This window comes from Mastomys coucha, unplaced genomic scaffold, assembly GCF_008632895.1.
Source record: "Mastomys coucha isolate ucsf_1 unplaced genomic scaffold, UCSF_Mcou_1 pScaffold1, whole genome shotgun sequence".
In the NCBI taxonomy this organism is placed as follows: Eukaryota; Metazoa; Chordata; class Mammalia; order Rodentia; family Muridae; genus Mastomys; species Mastomys coucha.
The window spans coordinates 48,144,901-48,170,871 of NW_022196891.1; the positions used below are offsets into that span (position 1 = coordinate 48,144,901).

Sequence of the window (25,971 nt, forward strand, 5' to 3'; positions counted from 1 at the left end):
GGAAGGAAGGAAGGAAGGAAGGAAGGAAGGAAGGAAAGAAGGAAGGCAGGCAGGCAGGCAGGCAGGCAGGCAGGCAGAGAGAGAGAGAGAGGGAGGGGAGGGCGGAGGGGAGGGGAGGAGATATGAGTGTGTTAAATCTAAGTCATGGAACTCCAGAGTCTGTAGATCTTAGAGATCATGTGATCCTATTCTGCTTCAAGTTGAACAAACTGAGTTTCAGAAAGACTAGATGTTTTCCCAAAGTCATTGTCTTTATTGTCCCATAGAAACTGTGGTACAGTTTTTAAGTACCAAGGTGGTAGCCCATGTATTTTATCCCAGCACTCAGGAGGCAGAGACAGCCAGAGCTATGTAGTAAGGCCATGTCTCAAAAAAAAAAAAAAAAAAAAAGTAAAATATTTTTACTTTTATACAAAGTAGGATGTGAAAATATAGACTAAATAAATATTAATATATTACTTGTAAAGTCACACTGAATAATGAATGAGGTGGTTCTGAACAGAAACATTGCAAATCAAGAGTTATGTATAAAAGCTACAATCTACTGTCAGACTCATTAACTTTCAACATTATGAAATAAACTAGTCAACTGGTTAAGTAGTCAGTTTATAGAAAATTATCAACTGCCAAAAGCAGTTTCCTTATTTTTTTTGTGTGTGTGATATATTAATAAAATTCTAAGTCACTAAGAATGGCAATGACAAAGGTAACAAGAAATATGTACTTATAAATCATTTTGCAGAATATAAAAAAAAACAAAAGGTATGGCAGGTATTGAAGGGGGGGTCTCTGGGAGGAGTTGGGGTACAAAAGGTAAAGAAGAATGTGATGTATTTCTATTTACTTAAAATATGTTTTTAAATTTTAACAAATTCAGATAAATTGAAATTATCTTTTCTCATCATAATGCAATAAAACTTAGATCATTAAAAAAAGGAAAAAAAGAAAAAAAATCATTTTATAAGACATGCTCAGCTCCCTTTACTTCAGACATCCAGAACCCAGCCAGAAAATGGTGCTGCACACAGCTGCAGATCTTCCTACCTCAATTAAGCAATCAAGATAATATTCAACAGACACACCCAAAGGCCTAGTACTCAGATGTTTCTAGATTCTGCCAAGATGATAACACTAACCACAAGTGTGTTCTACTAACTTTGTGTTACAGGGAGAGGTACCTACTTACACAGACTACTTACCAGACCTCCCAAAGAACATTTTTATATTAAAGAATTATAGTCAATGAGTTCCATTGTAATTTTGGTATACAACTAGACTTGTGAAAAAAAACTAGGCTAAATATATATGTATTGTTAAAGCAATATAAACATTGTCACTTACTGAAATGCTATTAAATTAAGTCTATTATCCAGAATTACCACAGGGCTCTCTAGCATGCAATACATATGTATGAATATTATAGATCAAAGCCTATGTTTTCAAATGTCTTAGATATGGTTTTGTATTTAAAGCAGTCATTCCTACTTCCTATGTATGGTAATTTTCTGTAAATAAGAGTATCTGATTGGGCTGGCGAGATGGCTCAGCGGGTAAGAGCTCGGACTGCTCTTCCGAAGGTCCTGAGTTCGGATCCCAGCAACCACATGGTGGCTCACAACCACCCGTAATGAGACTGGACGCCCTCTTCTGGTGCATCTGAAGACAGCTACAGTGAATTAAGCCAGAGCAAGCGGGGCCAGCAGAGGCCCTGAGTTCAGTTCCCAGCAGCCACACACATGATAGCTCATGGCCATCAGTACAGCTACAGTGTACTCATACACATAAAATAAATAAAGTAAATCTTTAAAAAAAAAAATCTGAAAAAAAAAAGAGTATCTGATTAATCAAAATATCAAAAATATGTTGACTGAAAAACAAACTGATTCATAAAAAAGTTATTAAATCTGTAATATAATCTCCAGTTCACACAGCTGCAGTTATCTTTTTAGTATGATGGGTTAGAAAGCCAAATAGCAGGACATAAATTTGCTGGAAAATGTTTAATTATAGTCAAGGAGTTAAAAAAAAAAAAAAAATGAGCCCTAAGAACAAAGACAAATGAGTAGAGAAAAGGGAAGACAGATGAGACCGGAGTAAGCAACATAGACATATGCTTGTGTAAAATTTTTAAATAATTGGATATACAAATAAATAAATAAATAATGAGTTCCTAATAGCCAACTGAGAATAGATATTTCAATATACTGCCAATATACTCTGGTGCTTTTAAAAACAAATAGATGATCTTTTTTTTTTTGGGTTTTTTTTTTTTTTTAGGTTTTTTTGAGACAGAGTTTCTCTGTATAGCAATAGATGATCTTAATACAAAATAATACTCACACTGGGCCTTGAATCAAAGTCATACTACCTGGTAAATTAATTATATAAAGATAATGGGCTTGGGGAAAAGTATTAAGTGTTTATCTATTCTAAAATCAGTGGTTTTAAAGTTATATAAGCTATTCTAACAGCACCTTATTTGAAAAACTATTCAAAGGGAATGTAACCTCGTGTTAGAACATCTGTCTAAAACAAAACTGGTCCCAAACACTGGGAAAGAAGAGAGAGGGAGGTAGCACAGTGGCTTAGCAGGGAGAGGTACCTACTGCTGAGCCTGCTGAGCTGAGCTTGGTCACTGGAAATCATACAGTGGAGGGAAAAGAACCCATTTCTGCAAACTGTCCTCTGACCTCCACACCGAGACACTGCCATGTCCACATACACATACATATAAAATTAAATCCACCCAAGAATGATTTGTGTATTTCTTCATTTCAGAATTCTAAATTCACTGTTTTATGTTTACATACTAAGGTAATAGTATTTACCCTTTTAAACAACAGAATTTATCCACCTTTAAAACTTATATGAATTTTCTAAAACCCAAGGAACTTTTCTCAAGTTCTTTCCAGTTTAATTACAGATTTGCAACTTTCTTTCTTTTTCTTTTTTTGTTGTTGTTGTTGTTTTTGAGACAGGGTTTCTCTGTGGAGCCCTGGCTGTCCTGAAACTCACTCTGTAGACCAGGCCAGCCTTGAACTCAGAAAATCCCCCTGGCTCTGCCTCCCAAGCACTGGGATTAAAGGCATGCGCCACCACTGCCAGGCGATTTACAACTTTCTAAACAGTTGAATCAATCTAAGTGACTCATTGGTTGGGACCTATGCAAGCAATGCTCCTCATCTTGATTACATCAGAATCACCTGGAGAGATTTTTTTTTTTTAATGCACTCTCAGATTTAACTTTCTCCTACTGAATCTAAATTTCTAAGAATAGTGTTAAGATATAGAAACTATAAAAATTTCCAGGTAATTCTGATGTTTACCCATATTTAAACATAAATATTTCTTTTTCTTTCTTTCTTTTTTTGTTTGTTTGTTTGTTTGTTTTCCCAGACAGGTTTTCTCTGTGTAGCCTTGGCTATCCTGGAACTCACTCTGTAGACCAGGCTGGCTTCGAACTCAGAAATCCACCTGCCTCTGCCTCCCAAGTGCTGGGATTAAAGGCATGAGCCACCGCCTGGGTGAACATAAATATTTTTAATGTGCCAATCTGACAAAAGGTCCTTAGTATGACAATCTAGCACAATAAACTCAAAAACCCAAACACTAACTTCAGTGGAAATGGTAAGAATAGAAATCCTATAAAAAGCAAACTTGTAATGACAGAGTTGAATGTCTTGAGAATTCAGTACCTGTTCTGATATATTGAAGTCCAAACATTCTCCAGGACAGACCAGATTTCTTGATGCCTGGTGAACTGGGGAAGATTAGAATCCAAGAAAACATTGACGTCTTGGTTATGAAGCTTCATCAAAGAAGTGTCTTCCTGCTTTCTACTCAATGTGCTTTCTGAAGAATTTGGCTTAAGTTTTGTCTTGACCTGTGACAAAGGAATTACATAAAATGCATTCCCATCCTTCACTAGCAACTGAGGAAACAGAGATACCAGCTTTCTAGACATGCTGGCCATTCTTTTTTTCTTTCATGTGTACAGAATATTCCTATAAAAGCATTAGACTTAGAAAAATATTCTCCTTTTCTATGCTCAACTTACTTACCATAGTAACCTTTCTTACCTAACATTTGAATGTCAGTTAAGAATACTGTTTACTATATTGTTATGGAGAGAATTACATAAAAGCCATTTGAATCCATATGGAAACCTACTACTGTAGAAGCTTCCTCAAACATATACATATATGAAGGGAATCTAAACAGTCACCAAATAATCAGGGAGACAATACCGCAACGTATCTATCTATGCCACCATGTCAAATCTCCAATGCCAGGAATGGATTACATCTTATTCAAATGTTGGTCAAAGGAGTCCCATGGAAACCCCAAATCACTGCCACAGCTATTCTCCTCTACAACAATGGTAAGGCCCTATTGCTGAAGACAACACTTCCATACACCATAGAACATAGAGAAGTTGAGCTAGTGCCTAACTAGAGCCCTCACTACAAATGACTAGCGTTCACGGTCCTAGAAGGTACACTACATGCTAGCAGAAGAGAAAGGAAATCATCAGTGTTTCCCAGTCACAATATATTGGCACAATGGTGACACAAATGTTATGGAATAACCAACTACCTTCTGATTGGATTTAAAGTCCACTCTTAAGATGGAACCCATCTCTGATACTACTAAAGTGATTGAGAACCTGATACTAGATAGGTCATCAGCCTAGGGAAAACCTAGTACTATTATTCTGCTAAAAAGAACAACAGCAATAAAATGAGCTTAATGGCATACTGCTGTACACATAGTTCAGGGCCTTGCTCAACCCTCATCAGAGAAGCTTCTTACACTAGACAGGAACTAACAGAGAGCCACAGCTGGACAACGTGCAGAGGTGAGCAACTTTGGAGTACTAAATCCTAGATGGGATTTCTTCCTCAAAAGCCCTCCCCTCAAGGTTCAAGGATCTACGTGGAAAAGGAGAAAGAATAACTTTAAGGGCCAGAGTTGATATATTATCCCAAAGAAACTGTCTTGCAGGCAAAAGATTGAAGCACATGAATTCAGAGACATTGGCAGTACACACAAGGCCTGCACAGGGTCAAGACAGATGGGGTCCTAGTACTAAGAGGGCCAAGTGGACAGAGGCTCTCATGCCTAACCAAGAACCTATTTCAATTGCTATCTGCATATAAAGGCAAAATTAGTTTTCTCCACGAGTCTCACTGGATATATTAACCATATTTTAAGGCTGACCCCAATGCCCTGGAAGAGTTGGCCAACACAAAACAATACTTTATTTCCCTAGGGTTATCAAAACTCATCAATAACTCAACTTCATGTCTTACTACCTTTTTTTTTTTTTTTTTTTTTTTTTTCTTTTTGAGACAGGGTTTCTCTGTAGACCAGGTTGGCCTCAAACTCAGAAATCCATCTGTCTCTGCCTCCCAAGTGCTGGGATAAAAGGCATGTGCCACCACTGCCCAGCATTTTACTTCTTCTATGTTTTAAAATGTTTTAAACAAATGCCTAACACTATAAATAGTAACTGTTACTATTTATGCAAACATGCTGTATCTTTAAAGATTTTATATTAGCTCACTAAATTCTCATGAATACCCAGTACTATGACATAGAACCAAAACCCTACAAAACAGAAACAATTCAGATTTTTAAGTGGAGGAAATTAAGAAATAAAAAAGATTAAAAATCTTTTGAGAGATGGTAAGATGTCTAAGAAAGATTTGATTCTCAGTAATATATAAAGGAGGCTACAATTCCACACCAAGTGCACAGGGTTTACCATTCTCTATTTTATGAGACAGAAAGCAAAAGAGATGATCTCATTTTGCCTATTTCTATTAAATTATGAACTTAATAAACATAAATAATGGACCTATATTTTTTCCTGAAATTAACTCTTGTGACAGGGCTTGGTCCATAATAAGCAAGCTCTTCCATTGAGCTATACCTATAATAATGTTTTAATTACCATAAACATTTAAAGTTAAGCATTTACCTATTTCTCCTTTTGCTCTGGCTTTTTTTTTTTTTGCTCTGGCTCTTAAATCAAGAGTATACACAATCATTCAAGTGGGGCTTTTTTTTTTTTTTTAAATAAACACTTAGCACTAACTATTTCCTAGGAACTAAGTTCTTCAGTAACTTAGCTTATTATGGGAATTCTAAGTTAAAAATTATTATTGTACTTATTTTACAAATAGGAGCAGTTTAAAGATTCAAAGAATTTAAAGTACTAGAGGCAAAAAACAAAATAGCAACAAAAAACCCACAGGTCAGGATCCTGAACATGTAAAATCTAAACCTAGTCAACAAAATTGATTTGAATTATTCTAACATAGTGGTTCATCAAATTTTTTTGGTGTCTGGAAAGCTAATAAGACATAGATGATTTTATCCTTTTCCTACTTCTACCCCTTTTAGACAGATAGTTAAAAATGGGGCTAATTAACTGTTTCATCTTAGGTTTCTCAGAAGCAAATAGATAGTGAATGTTCTTGATAAATTAGGATACCTAATTAGTCAAAACTAATTACACCTAGTACTTTTCAAGTTCTATTAAGATATTTTATTTTGGAAATAATGTATTTATTGTTAAGTTAGAGACATAAATAAATATTTAAGAAATATATTAACGGCTAGAGAGATGGCTCAGTGGTTAAGAGCACTGACTGCTCTTCCAGGGGTCCTGAGTTCAATTGCTAGCAACCACATGGTGGCTCAAAATTGTCTGTAGTGGAATCCAATCTCTCCTGGTGTGTCTGAAGAGAGCTACAGTGTACTTATATACATAAAACAAATAATCTTTTTCTAAAAGGCATGTATCAAATCTAAATGAATTATACAAACAATTCTCAGTAAGATATATTTTAGGGTTCAGGATGTATCTAGTTGATTGGTATTCTGTATTAGATAACCAGCACTACATAAACAAGAATGATAATATTCAGATATAATCCCATTATCCAGGAGATAAAGGTAAGAGGATCAAGAACTTAAGGTTATCCTTTGCTATAATAAATCTGAGGCTATCCTAGGCTACATGAAACCCTGTCTCAAAAGAAAAATCTAAAAAACTAACTTTTCTGTACTTTTAAATTATTTTATGTATATGAGTACTTTGGCTGCATACATATATGTGTACCAGGGGCATGCCTGGTGCCTGACAGTGTCAAAACCCCTGGAATTAAATTTAAGGATGGTTGTAAGCCATCCTATGAATGCTGAGAACTGAACCTATCTCTTCTGCAAGAACAACATCTCTCAGGCCCTCTTTTTTGTGTGCACAACTTTCTCTTGTCCATAAAGGAAATAATAAAAAAGTTCAACAAGAAAAAATAAAATCTAAAGCGTACAGTGTTATATACCCATAATCTCTATACTACAAAGTCCCCCCCCCAAAAAAACCATGCATTTGAGACTAGGTGAACTACATATACAAGTTCTATCTCAAAAAGTAAATTAAATCAATAAACAAATACCTAAATACTTCAACAACTATTGTGATACAACTTCTATAGAAGGTATATGTTCTATAACCTGTGATAAGACTTGCCTATATTTCAATATGCCTGGTATTTACTCAATGCCTTTAGCATACAAGAATAAGTCAAGGTAATAGAATTCTTCTATACTTGGCCACTAAATTCATATTTGGAATGGATATGATGAGCTACTCTAAATAATAATCTATGGGTATCTCACCTCTGCAAGTACTTGTAGTAGTTTGTTTACTTGAGCAAAGGTCTGGGGAAGAATTCCATCATAATTTGACCTTGTACTGAAGGCATGTAACAAACTTTTAGAATCCTGAAGCAAGAATTTCACTGTTGTAAAATCCACTGCCTTATTTGCTGGTAAGAGAAAAATTAAGAAAAATATGAAAGAACAGGTATACAACACAACAATCCCTTGAAACACTAACCAAGTATTAATTTTACAATTTAAACAGAGTAGACATTTACAAAACTAATAAGTCTCTGGTATAGAGAGCAACAATTGAACACACTCATGGACAAAGTGTTCACACTGACTCTGGTATTCTGTATTCAGATTCTAGATCGTTGAACACGGTCAACTTCAAAGGAAAGAAAAGTAAGATACTACATTCTTCAGTAAAAAGAATTAGTCATTAAACAAAGAGCCCAAGCACAGAGTTTGCAAAGCTGAAACTATCTCACATCCAGATGACTATTATAAAGGAGGGAGTCACATGTTAAAGGCAAGCAGCTTGAAATTCTATTACATGTAAAACAAGATTTATTGAAAATGGTATGTTAGCTCTTTGTACACAAAAGTTCAGCTAATAAACAAAGACTTTGGACAACAATAAGAAACAAAAGAAGCTACAATTTTCCTCCTGTAGAGTAAGATAACCTACCATAATAGCTTTCTCAAGAGGCTAAAACATTTCCACTAAATTCCCAAGTTTTGGTGACAATCATTTCAAAGGTCTAAAAAGTTATTTAAAAAAAGCCAGGCATAGTGGTACATGCCTATAATTTTAGTACTCAAGGTGCAGGGAAATTGCTACAAGTTCAAGGCCAGACTTATCTACATAGTGAGAAACTGTCTGAAACAAACAAAAATCTTTTGAAAACAAAATAATACAAAATAAATGAGAGAAAAGATATATCTTTTCATCATTAAAGCATAATGATAGGTAGTTGCTTCCAAAGGCAAAATCATCATGTGTTTCTGTTTGCTTTGTTTCTGTTTTAATATTCATGGTTTTGGAGGCTGTTTACACAGAGACACAAACATACACCAACCTCAGGTGTTTATCCTCATTGGGTGCTTTAAATCAGGTTCCTCACTGGCCTGGGGCTCCCCTAACTAGGCTAGGCTAGCTAGCCAGCAATCCCCAGAGATCCACCTGTCCTCTCTCCTATCCTTATATACAAATACACACTACTACACCTAGCTTTTTCACAGAAGTTCTGGGAATTGAACTCATTGCCTTATGAATATGTGGAAGCACTTCACTATTTGACCTATACCCTCACCTCTAGAAACTATTATATTTACATTTGAACATGGCTTTCCTTGGCAAAGTGAGTTAAAAATGAATAAAGCATCCCTGTGTATCACATACAAGAATCTGCTTATGAGATTCTGAAGAGTCAAGTAACTTTTTAAAATAATTTTAAAGGCTGGAGAGATGGTTCAGCTGTTAATAGCACTTGTACTTGTAGAGGACATGAATTCATTCGATTCTCAGCACTTATACTATGGTCAGCAACCCTAACTCCAGTTCCAGGGGATCTGGTGCCCTCTTCTGGCATTCATGCTTGTGTACAGAATGACCAGGCAAAATATCCACATAAAATAAAAAGAATGTCTTTTTTAAAAAGACATTTTAATAATTATTCAGTAATTCTTTTTATTTTATACTTATTTTATATTTTGAGACAGGGTCTCACCATGTAATCAGGCTGACCTGCAACTTACTATATAGACCACACTGGCCTTGTACTCAAGTACTAGGATTAAAGGCATATGCCACCACATCCAGCAATATTTAACAAGTCTAACTTACTAAGATGATTATAGCCAAGACTCTTCACTTTACCCATACTCCTAACTCCCACATCAAATCAGCATTTCTCCTGATAAGAACACTTTTAGTTCTTTCAAAAGTCAATGACTAGTTTAAACTTCTCTGGGGAAAAATGCCCTATACGGAACAGACTGTAGAGCTGATAAACTGCATAAATCTAAGGAAGACCTAACTGCTATAGCTTCTTTAAAGAATGCTTTTCCCAGGCACTCTGTGTTTAATAAGCCTTATATCCTGAATCAGTACAATTTCCACTTACAAAAAGGCTTTATTAATAGGTACACTAGCACACTGAAATCTCAGCATCTGAGATTCTGAAAAGGAGAAAAATAGATTAAGGGCTACACAGAGAATCCCTGTCTCGAAAAAAAACACAAAAAAACAAAAAATAAATAAATAAAATAAATAAAATAAAATCAATTTAAAAGCACATCTGTAGCACATGAAGGGGAAGCAGGAAAAATACGTGTTCAAGGTCATCCTAAGCCACATATTGAATTCGGGGCTAGCTTACGACTTAAGATAATATTTCAAAACAAACTAAATTACCTTAAAGGAGTTATATATTCTCCATAAGCCACTAAACAGGAGGTATCAGATTTATCCAGATCAAGAGCCAATAACTAGGCACCCAGTAACTGCAAAACTAACATTTTTTTTCTTTGGTTTTTCGAAACAAGGCTTCTCTGTGTAGCCCTGGCTGTCCTGGAACTCACTCTGTAGACCAGGCTGGCCTCGAACTCAGAAATCCTCCTGCCTCTGCCTCCCAAGTGCTGGGATTAAAGGTGTGTGCCACCACCACTCTGCGCAAAAGTAAGTTTTAATAGAACATATAGCCAAGCCAGGCAGTGGTGGTACATGCTTCAATCTCAGTAGGAGAAAGGCAGAGGCAGGTGGATCTCTGAGAGTTCAAGGCTAGCCTGTTCCACAGAGCTAGTTTCAGGACAGCCAAAAACAACACAGAGAAACTCTGTCTTGAAAAAGAAAAAGAGCTGGGCGGTGGTGGCGCACGCCTTTAATCCCAGCACTTGGGAGGCAGAGGCAGGCGGATTTCTGAGCCAGCCTGGTCTACAGAGTGAGTTCCAGGACAGCCAGGGCTACACAGAGAAACCCTGTCTTGAAAAAAAAAAAAAAAAAGAAGATATAGCCATCATATCTTTAGTTGTTCTCCCTACTGCAAATACCAACTACTAACCATCACCTTTCAGTTACATGTCAGGGCAGAATACTGCTCATCCTTAAGACAGTCACACAAAAGCAGCTAGGTAAGATGTTTTGAAGCCATCGATAATAATGGTATCAAGGTTAATGTTTCTAGACATATATAACTTTTATTAAAACATACTTTAAAAGCCGCTCGTGGAACTGAAGAGATGACTTAATCAATAATTAAATAATTGAAGTATTTGTTGTGCAACCACGAGTACCAGAGTTCAAATCCCCAGAACTCCTAGAAATGCTAGGTGGCTGTGGTAATCCACATATTTGTACAGATAAACTCAAAGGAAGAGGTGGGATCACCAGAGCAAGCTGGCTAGCAAAAGGAGCCATACTGCTAAGCTCTAGGTTTGGCTGATTCCTCACTTTCCACCTCATTTTTTTTGAGTCAGGGTCTCAAAATTCTGAACCTGGAGCTAGACTGACTAGCCAACAAGCCCTAGGGATGCTGTCTCTGCCTCCCCAGCATAGGCACAAACTGCCACACCCAGCTTTTTTACAGGGTGCTGGGCTGAATTCAGTTCTTCATTCTTGTTTTATAAGCATTTTACTGACTGGACATCTCCCCAGCCTTGTTAATGTTTGCATGAGAGTGTGTGGTACGTTGTGAGTGCCTGTGCATGCACGCACTTGACATTCTCCAGTACTCCTCTATTGTTTCTCTACTCTATTTTCTCAAACAGTGAATCATAACTTGGAGCTCTAGCTGATCTAGCTGGCCAGCAAGCCCCTGAAATCTACTGGTCTCCATCTTCCAAGCACTAGATTAGAGGACACTGCCACACCCAGCCTTTTCTGGGCCCTGGGGATCTGAACAGTGGTCTCTACACTAATATAGCAAGTACTTTACCTACTGAGCCATCTTTTCAGCCCATTTTTGGTTGATTTTTTTTGTTTGTTTGTCTGTTTTTTAGAAAAAGTCCAATATAGTTTAGGCTGGCCTTGCACTCACTATATAATAGAAGTTTACCTTGAACTTCTGATCCTCTTGCCCCTCCACCTCCCAATTGCTTGGATTACAAGCATGTGCCACCACACTAGATTAACTTAACTTTAACGAACTATTGTGAAAGAAAATAAAAGACTCATACCTTTAGAGAGATTTTCATATAGGCTCTCAATAGTTATAAGCAAGTTATTTTCCATAACTAATCCAAATACAGCCATCCAATGTTTTTTAAAGCACTGTAATAGATTTATTAGAGTCCATGGTGGTTTCATATACAGCACCTAGAAAGTATTACAAAATCATTATATACTGATTTGTTTTACCTATTATGTAAACGTGCCAATGTAGGAACTTCTATACATATCCCTAATAAAAATATAGCAAGTCAGAATACTTTTAAATTAAGAAGTACTAATCACAATTTAAACTATAAGTCTGCCCGGCAATGGTGGCACACGCCTTTAATCCCAGCACTTGGGAGGCAGAGGCAGGTGGATTTCTGAGTTCGAGGCCAGCCTAGTCTACAGAGTGAGTTTCAGGACAGCCAAGACTACACAGAGAAACCCTGTCTCGAAAAACCCCCCAAAAAAATAAAAAATAAAAAATAAAAATAAATAAAAAAATAAACTGTAAGTCGATTACAGACTGATTTTATAAAATTCATATTACTAACCTTTGGTTTCATAACTTTTTAGTACACAAAGAAAGCAAACTCTAATTAGTGAAGAAGTATAGTTTTAAACCAGAAAAGTACCTCAACCTACTTTTTTTTAAATTAATGCTTTTTTTAATGTGTGTAAGTTTTCCTGCATATATATGTGTGCCATGTGTGTCCCTGGTCCCCTCTGAGGCTAGAAAAAAAACATCAGATTCCCTGGAATTGGGGTTACAGTTGTAGGTGGCCATGTGACCGCTGGACCTGAGTGGGTTCTTTACCAGAATAATAAGTGCCTTTACCCACTTGGTAACCACTCTAGCCTTTCAGTCTAGTTTTCTATATGGTCCTTTCCATAATCAAAATAATCTAAATACTTCATACTACCAGAGGGAAATCTATATAGAAAAAAAATAATTAAATGGTTTTATGATTTGCTACATTTACAAAGACATATTTATAAGTAAATGTAGACATTTATAAATAATTCAGGAAGATGTCAATGCTTTTTTTTTTTTTTTTTTGGTTTTTCAAGACAAGGTTTTCTCTGTGTAGCCCTGGCTGTCCTTGAACTCAGAAATCCGCCTGTCTCTGCCTCCCAAGTGCTGGGATTAAAGGCATGCACCACCACTGCCCGACCAATGCCTTTTTCTGAATCACTCATATTTCTATGAAATGTCCAATTTATACTAATCCTCCAAGGTCATTTTTATTATTCTTTATTATTTCTGGATCAGCATTTGATCACTAGGCAGCAAACATCACACTGGCAAGTTTAGAATCTTGTTGAGTAGCTGGAATAAATGTCAGCTACAATGAATGGGCTGGAACACTTCTCCTAGCTACACATGTGAATTTGAAGCAAATATTAAACTAAGGAAAAAAAAAATCATGCTTGCTAAATTTGGTGTTTCATTTAAATGTAGAAAAGATATTAAGTTGAAATTCAAAATATCTTATTATGATCATGTTTACTCTCATATTTACATGGCATAAATATACCATGTATATAATATAATATACAGATATTGTGTCAAGCATTTTAACTGAATTAAACTGAGTAAGCAAAGTATTGACTGCTTGTTTTATTTGGCAACAAGGTCTCTTGTATCCTGAGCTCCAACAAAGCCAAAGATGATCTTGATCCTCTTACCTCTACCTTCAACCCCTAGGATGACAGGCATGTGCACTACACAGAGTTTATGTGGCATTGGAATAAATCCTGTAGCTTCATGCATGCCAGGCAACCATTCTACCAACTGAGCTATAGCCTCAGTCCTTTTTTAAAAAAACATTTATTTATTTCATTTATATGAGTACCCTGTACCTGTCTTCAAACACACCAGAAGAGGGCATCAGATCCCACTACAGATGGTTGTGAGCCACCATGTGGTTGCTGGGAATTGAACTCAGGACCTTTGGAAGAGCAGTCAATGCTCTTAACCACTAAGCCATCTCTCTAGCCCTATCCCTAGTCTTTGTGCGAGACTTTTAAGGATTCAATTAAAGCTCTAGGAGACCAATGTATCAAATATTCATAGTATATACACAATAACTATTAGCTATTTTTTTAAAAAAATTAACTATTAGTTAATTAAAAAAAACCACTCTTCATGTAAAGTGCCTCCTCTTCCTTGTTTTCCCTAAATATATCTGCTTTTGCTCTGTTCAAAGTAAATAAATAGTATGTAGTCCTAACTCTTAAGAAATCTTTATCATATAATTATCAAAACATGGTTCAGCTTATTAAGGTATCTGCCACCAAGCCCAACAACCTGGGTTTAATCCAGAGGACCCACATGATAGAAAGACAGAACCAATTCCTGCCAACTTGTCCTGACTTCCACAGGAGCACCATGACAAACACATGTTTGTGCACATACACACACTTGTGCACATGCATACACAAACACAAAATATATAAAATCAATTTAAATTTTTAAATTTAAGAGAAAATGTGAGATATGGATTACTGTAAAGCTTTTTAATTTTCACAAATATCTTCTAAGACAACAAATCATCAATAATAGAAAGAAATCTTAACTAGTTAAATAGGTACCTCCATCCAAAGATTTCCAAAAGCAATTTTCATTTCTGTTTCTAATATTGAAGATAAAGCTGTCCCAAGACATTTTTCAAGGTCACATATAATGTGTTCAAGTAGGATGGACAGGCCAGAGTTCGTAGGTTCTTCTTTACAAGTCTTTTCTACAGCTGGTGGTTCTTTAAAAACAAAGTTTCAGATGTTACTAAAAGAGGGGGGTTATCTTTGGTTTGGTTTTGGGGGACAGGACTTCAAGCAGCAAAGCAGGTTTCAAAGTTCCTATATCACTGAGAATGCCCCTGACCTCTGGGTCCTCTTATCTCTACTGCCCAGTGCTGGATTACAACCATCTATACCGTGCCAGGTTTATGTGGGACTAGGATCAACCATGAAGCAAGAGATACTAGTGCTAGCAAAGCACTCTATCAATGAGCTACAGCCTCAGTCCACACTCGGGGTTTTTATTTACCAAGACAAACAAGCACCCTAAAATGTTTTTTTTACTCAAATAGAAATATGGGGGGAAAATATGTTATTTTAACTAAATTCAATTTTATTATGTTCTTTTTCTTTTTCTTTCTTTCTTTTTTTTTTTTTGGTTTTTCGAGACAGGGTTTCACTGTGTAGCCCTGGCTGTCCTGGAACTCACTCTGTAGACCAGGTTGGCCTGGAACTCAGAAATCCACCTGCCTCTGCCTCCCAAGTGCTGGGATTAAAGGCGTGTGCCACCACCGCCCAGCTTTATTATTTTCCTTTTGTGTATATGCAGCAAAGTGGTTTTATTTTACACTGCTCATCTCTTAACATTAAGGCACTGCTTTTTATTATTAACAAAAACAAAAAACAAAAACAAAACAAAACCAGTAAGACAAAAAAATTTCAAAATGAGGGCTGGCGAGATGGCTCAGCAGGTAAGAGCACTGACTGCTCTTCCAAAGGTCCTGAATTACGCTGGAGCGAGCGGGGCTGGCAGAGGTCCTGAGTCCAATTCCCAGCAGCCACACACATGATGGCTCACGACCATCTGTACAACTACAATGTACTTATACACATAAATAAAAAAAATTTTTTTTCAGAATGAAACAATAAAACAAAAGGCCCACAAAAGGAGGGAAATAGAGTCCATTTGTATTGCTAACTACTCCTGGGCTACAGCTCATATACCCAGCGAGACCTATGTGGAGAAAACTGATTTTCTCTTTTCCAGCAAGTATCAATCACAAATAATTTCTAGTTAGGGGAGGGACTTTGTGTCAACTTCCCTTCTCAATGCTGAGAGGAATTTTACTACAGTGTATTTATATATAAAAATAAACCAATCTTTGGGCCAGAGTGACCAGGCACTGAGTGAGCAGGGCTGACCGGAGTATACTCATATGCATAAAATAAATAAATCTTTTTAAAAAGGCAAATTTAAAAAAAAAAATCCTGTAATTCCTTCTAAATGTCATTTCTGAATATCATAACAAAGATATACTACTCCTAAAACTGGAAGGAAGCATTAATATTTAAATAATTACCTATAAAAAAGTATATCTAATGTTAAAAATCTCAACAATTACTTTCCCCACAAAGAAGAAGCCAGAAAAGGTAGACAAACGCCTGAAGCTAGAATTCTACAGGGTTGTGACAAACGTGAATGCTGGAAACTGAACTCTGGCACTCCCAAGCACTGCAGAAAGTTTTCTCACAGAGGGGAAAGTTAGGATACATTTATCATAGTACCATGCAATGTAACAGTCCATCAAATATCAAGTCACAATAGATTATTCTAATGAAAAAGCAGCATTGCCCTTATATTTCTTATTAGTTTAAATTGAAAAAAAAATCTATTTTATTGGAGTATGATACTTGCTTTTTCTGTATTAATTGGGAGTTAGGAACATGAAACTAACTTTACAAAAGCATTAGAAAGTTACACTTCCGAAGACTATTTCCAGCCTAGCTGTGCTAGTGCACGTCTTTGATCCCACACTCAGGAGGCAGAAGCAGGCAGATCTCTATGAGTTCCTGGCCAGCCTAATCTACAGAGCGAGTTCCAGGACAGCCAGGGCTACACAGAGAAACACAGTCTCATATTCGCCTCCCCCCACTTACATGTATTCATTTAATACATATAAGCAAGTATTCTAAAGTTAAGATTATTTTAAATGTATACGATGAAAATTTGTTATTAGTTTCAAATGTTACCAAAAATATTAGGGCATAAGACATATTTCCAATTAATCATAGTAAGAATATTACCTGCTTTCAACTGCTGCTTAGAAATACAAGGTTGATGACACAAATCTGTGTTCAGAGTTAAATTTAGTATCTCTGTATCCAGTTCTTCTTTACTGAGTGACTTCACACCACTTATCAGGCCTTTACTTCTTAAATTTCTATCATCCCTAAAGGTGGGGTAAGGGAAAAATAAAAACATTTTAGAAGATCAACTGTATGGCAATTCAAACACACAGGTCAAGGTAGATGACTAATTATCACTAGAAACATTAAAAATGGTTTAAAAGCTTACAAATGAACTTGATAAAAACATTTATAGGCCTGGAGAGGACTCCAGGTTAAGAGTATTTCTTGCTCATTCACATCAGTACCAGATGCCCCTGGCCTCCAAGGGTACCTGCACTCATGTGTACATACCCACACATAGACATATACACATATCCATAATTAAAAATTACAAAAGTAAAACTTAAAAGATTAAAGCTGCCGGGCAGTGGTGGCGCACGCCTTTAATCCCAGCACTTGGGATGCAGAGACAGGCGGATTTCTGAGTTCGAGGCCAGCCTGGTCTACAGAGTGAGTTCCAGGACAGCCAAGGCTACACAGAGAAACCCTGTCTCGAAAAAAAAAAAAAAGATTAAAGCTTATATTATGTGAAGCGCCTATAAACTTGTTTTTAAGCACTGGTATACTCCACAATTTTTACATGATGCCTTTTTATTTTCTTTTCAGTATTTGCCTGTTTGCTCACGCACACTTGCGTCACATGTACAGATACCCACTGAGACCAGAAGAGGCTGTGTCAGATTCCCTGGAGGTGAAGTGTTAGGTAGTTGTAAGCTGCCCAGCATCAGGCTGGAAACCAAACTCAGAGCCTCTGCAGGAGCAGTGCATGCATTTAACTGCAGCTCCCAAGCTCCCAAGCTTCTCACCAGCTCCCAAGCTTCATCTTAAGAAACAAGTGAGGGTGGAAAACAAAAAAAAGCCATAACAGTACTTTCTGGAATGATGGAAATGTTTTACATATTAAGAGAAATATGAACTATGCCACTATGATTTTGATAATGCTGGCAGTTATTAATATATTTGTGCATTGCAATGTAAGTACATTTTTACTCAAAAACAAAAAACTATGTAAAAATAATCAAGTTAGATTGGGAGTGAATAAAGATGTAGAGGACAGGAAGAATGGCAGACTCCTAATAACTTTGCAGCTATATTAAGATTTCATTCTTCCTTCCCTTCTGGGAAAGGGAGCCTAGGGCCTCACGGAGGCTAGTAAGTGCTCAGCTATATTCCAAGAATCAGGAGTTTATTCTTCTTTGCTTTCAATACTGTTGGGATTCCCCATAGTGTAAATCTTTTTTAAAAATACAAAAGTAGCCGGGCGGTGGTGGCGCACGCCTTTAATCCCAGCACTTGGGAGGCAGAGGCAGGCGGATTTCTGAGTTCGAGGCCAGCCTGGTCTCCAGAGTGAGTTCCAGGACAGCCAGGGCTATACAGAGAAACCCTGTCTCGAAAAAAAACCAAAAAAAAAAAAAAAAAAAAAAAAAAAAAAAAAAAAAATACAAAAGTACCATTTTAATTTAGAAGAATATGGGCAGCAGATGTGGAAGTAGAAAGTATGATAGTATTTAAAGTAGAAGGGGAAGCACGCCTTTAATCCCAGCACTTGGGAGACAGAGGCAGGCGAATTTCTGAGTTCGAGGCCAGCCTGGTCTACAGAGTGAGTTCCAGGATGGCCAGGGCTACACAGAGAAACCCTGTCTCGAAAAACCAAAAATAAATAAATAAATAAAAGTAGAAGGGGAAAATAGCATGTTTTAATGTGGGGATGTGGCAGGGAGATAACAGAGACCCAACAGAACAAGGTTACTGAAGTATGTGAGAATGTAGTAGCAACAAGATTCTGCATAGAGCTTTGGAAATGGATAAAATAGGTTAAGAGAAACCAAGAGTTCTTTGTTTTTTCTAATGATGATTGATTTCAATAAAATTAGGGGAGTATATTAGAATGGAGTTTAGAAGAATCATATGAGCTAGAGATAATAGTTGAGGTTGTTAGCTGCTTTAAGATAATAAATCTAAGTAAAACGCTTAAAATAATCCATAGCAGTGCATTCTGATTCCAGATCCCCTCCTTTCATGAGGAGTCTGCCTTCTCATTTACTTTCTCCTTTAAATGAAATTTGTTTTCCAATGCATGATACACTGTGGTGTCAAAGTTTCCCCTATTAGTACCATCAAAAGCTGATAACTGTGACATTATCCAGACAACTAAATAGATGTATCCTCACAGTAGGAGGTACAAGTAGATGACTAATACAATACACATTATTATCACTTAAAGAAAAATCATGTTGAGTGTGGCAGCACATATTTTTATACCACTACTCAGGGCACAGAGACAGGTGGCTTTTTACGAGTTTGATGCCATCCTGCTCCATGTAAGAGTTGTAGCTCAGCCAGGAGACTGGGGCACAGGCCTTTAATCCAAGCACTAGGGAGGGAGAGGCAGATCTCTGAGTTTTGAGGCTGGTCAGCCTGGTCTACAAAATCAGTTGCAGAAAACTAGGATTACACAGGGAAAGCCAGTTTTGGTAAAACAAAACAAACAAACAAAACTAACAAAAATCTAGATCAAGCAGGGCTACATGACTACAAGAAACCCTGTCTCAATTAAAAAATAAAAAAATAAAAAAGATATGACCATGTGCTAAGCACCCTTATTCGTTTACATACACTATCTGATAAACCTTATGAAGCACAATTCTTCTGTTTATTAAACACAAGAAAGCTAAGTTAGGAAGGCTGCAGATTCATATAGCTGAGAAGTGAAAGGCTTAAGATTCTAGCCCAAATTTACTGCAGAAGAAGCACTCATGACATAATATAACATAAGCTACCCTCTATCTGTATATGAATAAATAATCAACTTCCTACTTCATTCAACTAAAAAATTCTTTAAGATTCCGATACCAGGACTGGCGAGATGGCTCAGTAGGTAAGAGCACTGACTGCTCTTCCGAAGGTCCTGAGTTCGGATCCCAGCAACCATATGGTGGCTCACAACCACCCGTAATGAGATCAGATGCCCTCTTCTGGTGCGTCTGAAGATAGCTGCAGTGAATTACGCCAGAGTAAGCGGGGCTGGAGTCCTGAGTTCAATTCCCAGCAGCCACATGATGGCTCATAGCCATCTGTACAGCTACAGTGTACTCATACAAATAAAATAAATAAATAATTCTTAAAAAAAAAAAAGATTCTGATACCAATTTTTTCCCTGCCCTTTCTCAAAAGTACTCTGAATACTGCATTAATGAAACTAAAATAAAATTTCACCTATTTAGTATCACATTCCTCTGGAATCACGTATCATAAAAAGAATAGCTGAGTATGATTACTAGTAGATTTATAAAATAATTATTTGATCCCTGAGTTGGTAAATATAATTTCTAAAAATTCTTTGCCATAAGGTATTATTTTTAAAAAGCAAAGTAACTATGAAACTCACGTGCACAGAGTAACAAGAGAACAGGGGAATAACTCCTGGTACTGAAGACAGCACTTTAGTACTCGATCGTCATTGTTCTCGTCACTCATTCCATCTGTAAATGTAGCAAAGCAACTCTTAGCAAGTGCATTAGAAATCTATATAGCACTGAGCAAGTTGACTCATGCTTATAATTCCTGTTTCAAGAGGTTGAGACAGGAATATTGCCACACAATCAAGGCTAGCCTGGGTTAGAGTGAGATCCAGGCAATGGGGAAAAAAAGCTGGCTTTCTCATTCACCACAGATTAGGGGCAGGGTGTATATATATATATATATATATATATGTGTGTGTGTGTGTGTGTGTGTGTGTGTGTGTGTGTGTGTGTGTGTGTGCGCGCGCGCGCGCGCGCGCGCGAGCGTGTGTGTACATGCACATCATAAAAATATACCCGTACAAATACAGAAAGTAAATCTGATGTCACCTGATTAATCTAGGCAATTTTTATAAATTAAAAATATCTATGTTTTGAGGCAATGAAGTTATTCTGGTGGTGGATATACATGCACATTACTATATACTTCTTCAAACCCATACAATGTAAACTAGGTAATGATGACACATCAATGTAGGTTTACTGATTGTAATACCTTTTTTTTCCTTTTTTTTTTTTTGGTTTTTCAAGACAGGGTTTGTCTGAATAACCCTGGCTGTCCTGGAACTCACTCTGTAGACCAGGCCGGCCTTGAACTCAGAAATCTGCCTGCCTCCCAAGTGCTGGGATTAAAGGCGTGTGCCACCACCTTCCGGCCCCTTTTTGTTTTTTTTTTTTCTGAGACAGAGTCTCTCTGTAGACATAGCTGTCCTGGAGCTCACTGTGTAGAGCAAGTTGGCTTCAAACTCACAGAGATCTGCCTGCTTCTGCCACTTAATTGCTAGGTTAAAGGCATGTGCCACCATATCTGGCTATAATATATTTCTTATTCTGGCGGAGGTACTGATTAGCATTTGGATTTTTTAAAATACATCTGAAAGGCAGAAGACTTAATAAAATGAAGATGCAAAACAATGTCTTGACAACTCTGAATGCCCGGATTCAGAGGACAGAAGTGTGATCTGAGTGTAAATATCTGACTAGAAACCAAAAGCTATGAATTCTAGTCTTAACTCATCACTCAAATATTATGAATATATAATTGCATCCTGCTTGCTTCTCCTTAACCTCTAAAACCTTTTAAAACCTCTAAAAGCATTTAGAGAAGCGCAAGAAACAAAACAAAACAAAACAAAACATGGCCCCTTAGCAGAAAATAAAGTTAAAAAGAGAAGACAGAAAAGGAGGAGGGAAAAGTCTGAGGAGAAAAGACAGGAGGGGGCAAGAGCAGAAAAAGGCTGGAGGAGGGGAGGAAGCGATAGAATAGAAATGTAAATCATTACCAAAAAAGAGATGGGGATCCAAAGTTCTATAGTATAGCCAAGTATGAATAAAACCTTATCATCACTCTGAGAAATACTGACATACATAGCCTAAGAAAGTATAGGAAAAAGAATAAAACAAAACCAAGGATTCCCAAAATGGGCCATAAATTACCACAATATTCTTTTCACTCCACAATCTAGACCTACCCACTAAATTTTTAAACCATCTCCTTCCAGAGCTAAGCAAGCAGCCAAACAGTCTCTCCAGAGGCACGCCCACAAGGAACAATACTTACAGAGTTTCTGAGATGCCAGCTGCAATGACTGACCCCATAGCTTTCTGTCTTGACTTTTAAGGCTGTCATTGATGAAATGAATCGCAGGGACAGCTTTATGTTGGACATGTTTTAGTAATTTTCCTGCCTTCATACGATCCAGCTCTTGCATCACCACCCAGGGAATTATTAACACAAGTGTATCAAATCCTGAAAAGTAGAAAGACTTTTTTTTTTTTGGTTTTTCCAGACAGGGTTTCTCTGTATAACCCTGACTGTCCTGGAACTCACTCTGTAGACCAGGCTGGCCTTGAACTCAGAAATCCGCCTGCCTCTGCCTCCCAAGTGCTGGGATTAAAGGCGTGCACCGCCGCCACCCAGAAGTCAAACTTTTAAAGTACAGTCTCCAGCCCATGGAGATGGCTTGGTGGGCAAGTTCATTTGCTGCCAACCCTGATGACTCAAATGGTGACAGGAGAAAGAGACTCCTACAAGTTGTCTACAAGTTGTACATCCTGTGGCTTGCACATATGTGCCTGTGAGCACGCAGGTACACGCACACACACGCACACACACACACACACACACACACTCACACAAAACACAAATAACACAAAAATATGGAATTTAAAGAGGATCTAAAAGCCAAAAGAATGCTAAGAATTTAAACATTAAAAATTACCAGATAACAAAAAGAATGAATTTGGCAGACATGACTCCTATAATCAAGATTCACAATGCAAACGATTTCATAATAAACAATTTTAAAATAGGGTAAATGCCATCTAAAAGTGTGTTCTAGATTTCAAGATTCCACTATTAAAGCTACCTTCTTAAAAACTTCAGATGCTAGAGTATGGCTGTGAGAAAATCAACTATGTTAATATAAAGTACCAACTCAAAAAAGAAAATCAGAATCTATGAACAGTTTATAAATACCTGGTATTTCTGTCGTCTTCAAAATTTTAACAAATTTGAGATGATTCATCAGAATATTTGTGTCAATAATGATTAGAAGCTTTTTGTCTGAGGCGGTATTTGCTAGAGAAGAGCAGAGTTAGTTTTTCATGACACTTGATAATAATAAATTATGACTACATTTGGTATCTGTTACCTCCCCCTCCCCTCAGCCATCGGACTTCTGGAAGTCTCTGCTTGGAGGCTATCTATCACCCAGGGAGCTAAGACAAAATGCTCTCTGCAAACTGTCAGTTCATCTTTGAAGAAGCTGCCTGAGCACGCCCACCACCTGAGCACGCCCACCGCCTGAAGATCTTCCAAACCTGGGGACTTTGGCACCTGAACCTTTTTTGCAGTATGCAAATATCATGTAATCTAGGGATTTGGTTTCGGTTTCTCCTGTGACTATAAAAACCCTGGCTTATTCTAAGTAAAGTGAAGTCTTGATTGGGCTATTTCAACTTGACTTTGTGATTTCTCTTTGCATTTAGAATCCTCTATTTCAGGTTCTTTGGCCCTTCTCCTGAGAGAACCCAGTTCATGAAATTACGGGCAGTTTCAGGTATCAAAAAGAGTACAGATAATTCTTTTAAATTTAAAACTTGTCTTATAAGCTTACTGTTATAAGAGAATCAATAACAAGACTCTCAAGTTGATGTCTAACTGGTCCATCACTTGCTGCCACATAAATTTCTTTCTAGTCAAGGGTTCCCTGAGAGAACCCTCAACCTTGTTTAAGCCAGGGAGACTGGGCAGAAGAGGGTAAAGGACTTGTCTAGGTCAGAGAGGGTAAGGCCTGGTGAAGCAGAAATGCAAGGACAGACTGGAACAGAGCAAAGCTTAGAGAACTACCCATAGAGTGCTTTGGGAGCATTCTTACAGGAGGAAGTCCTTCACACAGGACTACAAAATTCCCATTACTTTAATTCTTAAGGAAAGAAAACAATAACCATAAGTTCTCACACCAGTAAACTATCATGAATTGTTTGGGGATGTATTTTAATCACAAATTGACCTACCCAGCAGTAACTATGGTTCTAAATCCTGCCCTGTATCCCTGGTAGCTAGGCACTCAAGAAGTATGAATTTTATTATATCCTCAATAACATATCACTGAAAAGCTAAATATGTATAAAAGAAAGAAAACATATAAAAGTAGGAGCATTATTTCATAGGACCTTTGTGAAGAACTGGTTAAATTTCCTCTTAGATCATATAAGGAAAGTACTTAGAAATTTATAAAATATGAGTATTTTAAATATGAACAAAAGGTAGAACTACAATTTTTACAGAGAATTCAACATAGTATACTAGTTTAGGTAATCTTATTTATTTATTTATTTATTTACTTATTTCTACTTGTTTTTGAGACAAGGAATATATAAGACCATATAGAACAGGCTGTCCTGGAACTCTAGTCCAATATGGTCTTGAACTGTTAATCCTCCTGCCTCAACCTGCTGGGACAACAGGTACGTACCACCATGCCCAGCCAGTACTTTGATTGTTATTACTGGTTCCTAGTAGTTAAAATAATCAAAACTTTATGTTATTAACAAGGAAACCATGAAAATACCTTCAAGCAAACTGTCTATCTGGTCAGTGCTTTAGAGATTAAAAGAACTGAAAGTTATATAAGAGCAAAAATAAAAGAAGGTGCATAACTTTATTACTTCTTGAGAAAGAGGAAATGTCTAATAGTCTAATAAGGTAAGAGAAACGCAATTATGATTTTAAAGGAAGATATTTTAACATTTTCACCTATACACTGTAAAATTTGAATATTGACACATCAATTCTTAGAAATGCAGAGGTCATAAAAATTAACATACAGAGTACACCAGCAGAGGAATGTGCATCATCTTCCACCAAGTCAATCTCCATACTCATTAGCTCTCCAGATGGCAGAGCCACAGGTAAATCCACACTTTTTCCCACACGCGCAGCATGGAGCTCTTCTACTATCTGCATCTAAATTGTAAAAGACTCCAGTGAAGTATCTGAGTTACTTACTGTAGATATTTAATAAGAAAAGAAAGCAATACATCACAAAAACACCTGACAGAAAACATGGGACTTATAACCAGTTCCTCTCTGGAGTCTCAGGAAAGCAAACTCTTTTACTACTTTATAATTTAATTTACCCATCTATAAAGAATATTAAATTTTACCTATTTTCTTTAGTAATTTTTGTTTTGTTTTCCTGACACAGGGTTTCTCTATATAGCCCTGGCTCTCTTGGAACTCATTCTGTAAACCAAGCTGGCTTTAAACTCAGAGATCCACCTGCCTCTGCCTACTGAGTGCTGGAATTAAAGATATGCACTACGACAGCCCAGCAAGGATTATATTATTAATCTAAGTCATGTGAAGTTCCTTACATAAAACCTAGTATACAGACATCAAAATAAGTTCATTCTCATTTCTCTTCTCACCTAAAAGTACTTGAGTTAGCTTTCTCTTACTAAGTGTGAGCTGAGGTTACAGCAGATAGGAAGCTTACCTAGTATGTGTGAATCTCTGCATTCAATCCCTGGCTCCATTAAAAAAACAAAATGTCTCACCCAGTGTCCCTGAGATTTCTAATATTGTTTATCAACCATCAGAAACTAAACACTAAATCTCTTATTATTGACTATATTACAGTTTACAAGTTTATTTTCTACTGGGGAACAAAAGAGTGCTGTGCACAAGCACCTTTAGTCACAAGCCATCTCCTTGGCTCTGAATTATAAATCTGAAACAGGGTTTCTCTGTATAGCTCCAGCTATCCTGGAATTCACTCTGTAGACCAGGCTGGCCTCGAACTCAGAAATCCGCCTGCCTCTGCCTCCCACGTGCTGGGATTAAAGGCGTGCGCCTCCACCGCCCGACTCTGAACTATAAATCTTAAGATCCTTCTCACTTTAGAAGTATCTCTCTGATGATATCTTGATATAAAAAAATTAAACTGTGGGTGGAGGATGGTAGCACACACCTATAATTCCAGCACTCAGACGGCTAAGGCTACAAGATCATGAATTCAAGGCCAGTCTTCTTTATACAACAAGAACAAGGCCAAGACCAGCCTGAGTTACACAGTGATAAACTTTCTCAGATTTTAAATTAAACAATAGGAGGAGGAAGAAGAGGAGGAGGAGGAAGAAACAAGAATATATTCTCTTTTTTTTTTTTTTTTTTTTTTTTTTTTT

At 37.0% G+C, this 25,971-nt stretch overlaps 1 protein-coding gene across 1 annotated transcript in view; it reads right to left on the minus strand.

Moving 5' to 3' along the window:
- Swt1 (SWT1 RNA endoribonuclease homolog) overlaps nucleotides 1–25,971 on the minus strand; it is a 61,657-nt gene that overhangs the window by 17,325 nt on the left and 18,361 nt on the right. Inside the window, exons 8-16 of the mRNA XM_031378737.1 lie at nucleotides 24,613–24,751; nucleotides 22,760–22,861; nucleotides 21,842–22,030; nucleotides 20,148–20,241; nucleotides 16,655–16,800; nucleotides 14,426–14,589; nucleotides 11,854–11,992; nucleotides 7,690–7,838; nucleotides 3,696–3,883 (exon numbers count right to left, since the gene is read on the minus strand). Of these exons, the coding sequence (XP_031234597.1) occupies nucleotides 3,696–3,883; nucleotides 7,690–7,838; nucleotides 11,854–11,992; nucleotides 14,426–14,589; nucleotides 16,655–16,800; nucleotides 20,148–20,241; nucleotides 21,842–22,030; nucleotides 22,760–22,861; nucleotides 24,613–24,751 (1,310 nt within the window). The remainder of the gene's footprint in view (nucleotides 1–3,695; nucleotides 3,884–7,689; nucleotides 7,839–11,853; nucleotides 11,993–14,425; nucleotides 14,590–16,654; nucleotides 16,801–20,147; nucleotides 20,242–21,841; nucleotides 22,031–22,759; nucleotides 22,862–24,612; nucleotides 24,752–25,971) is intronic.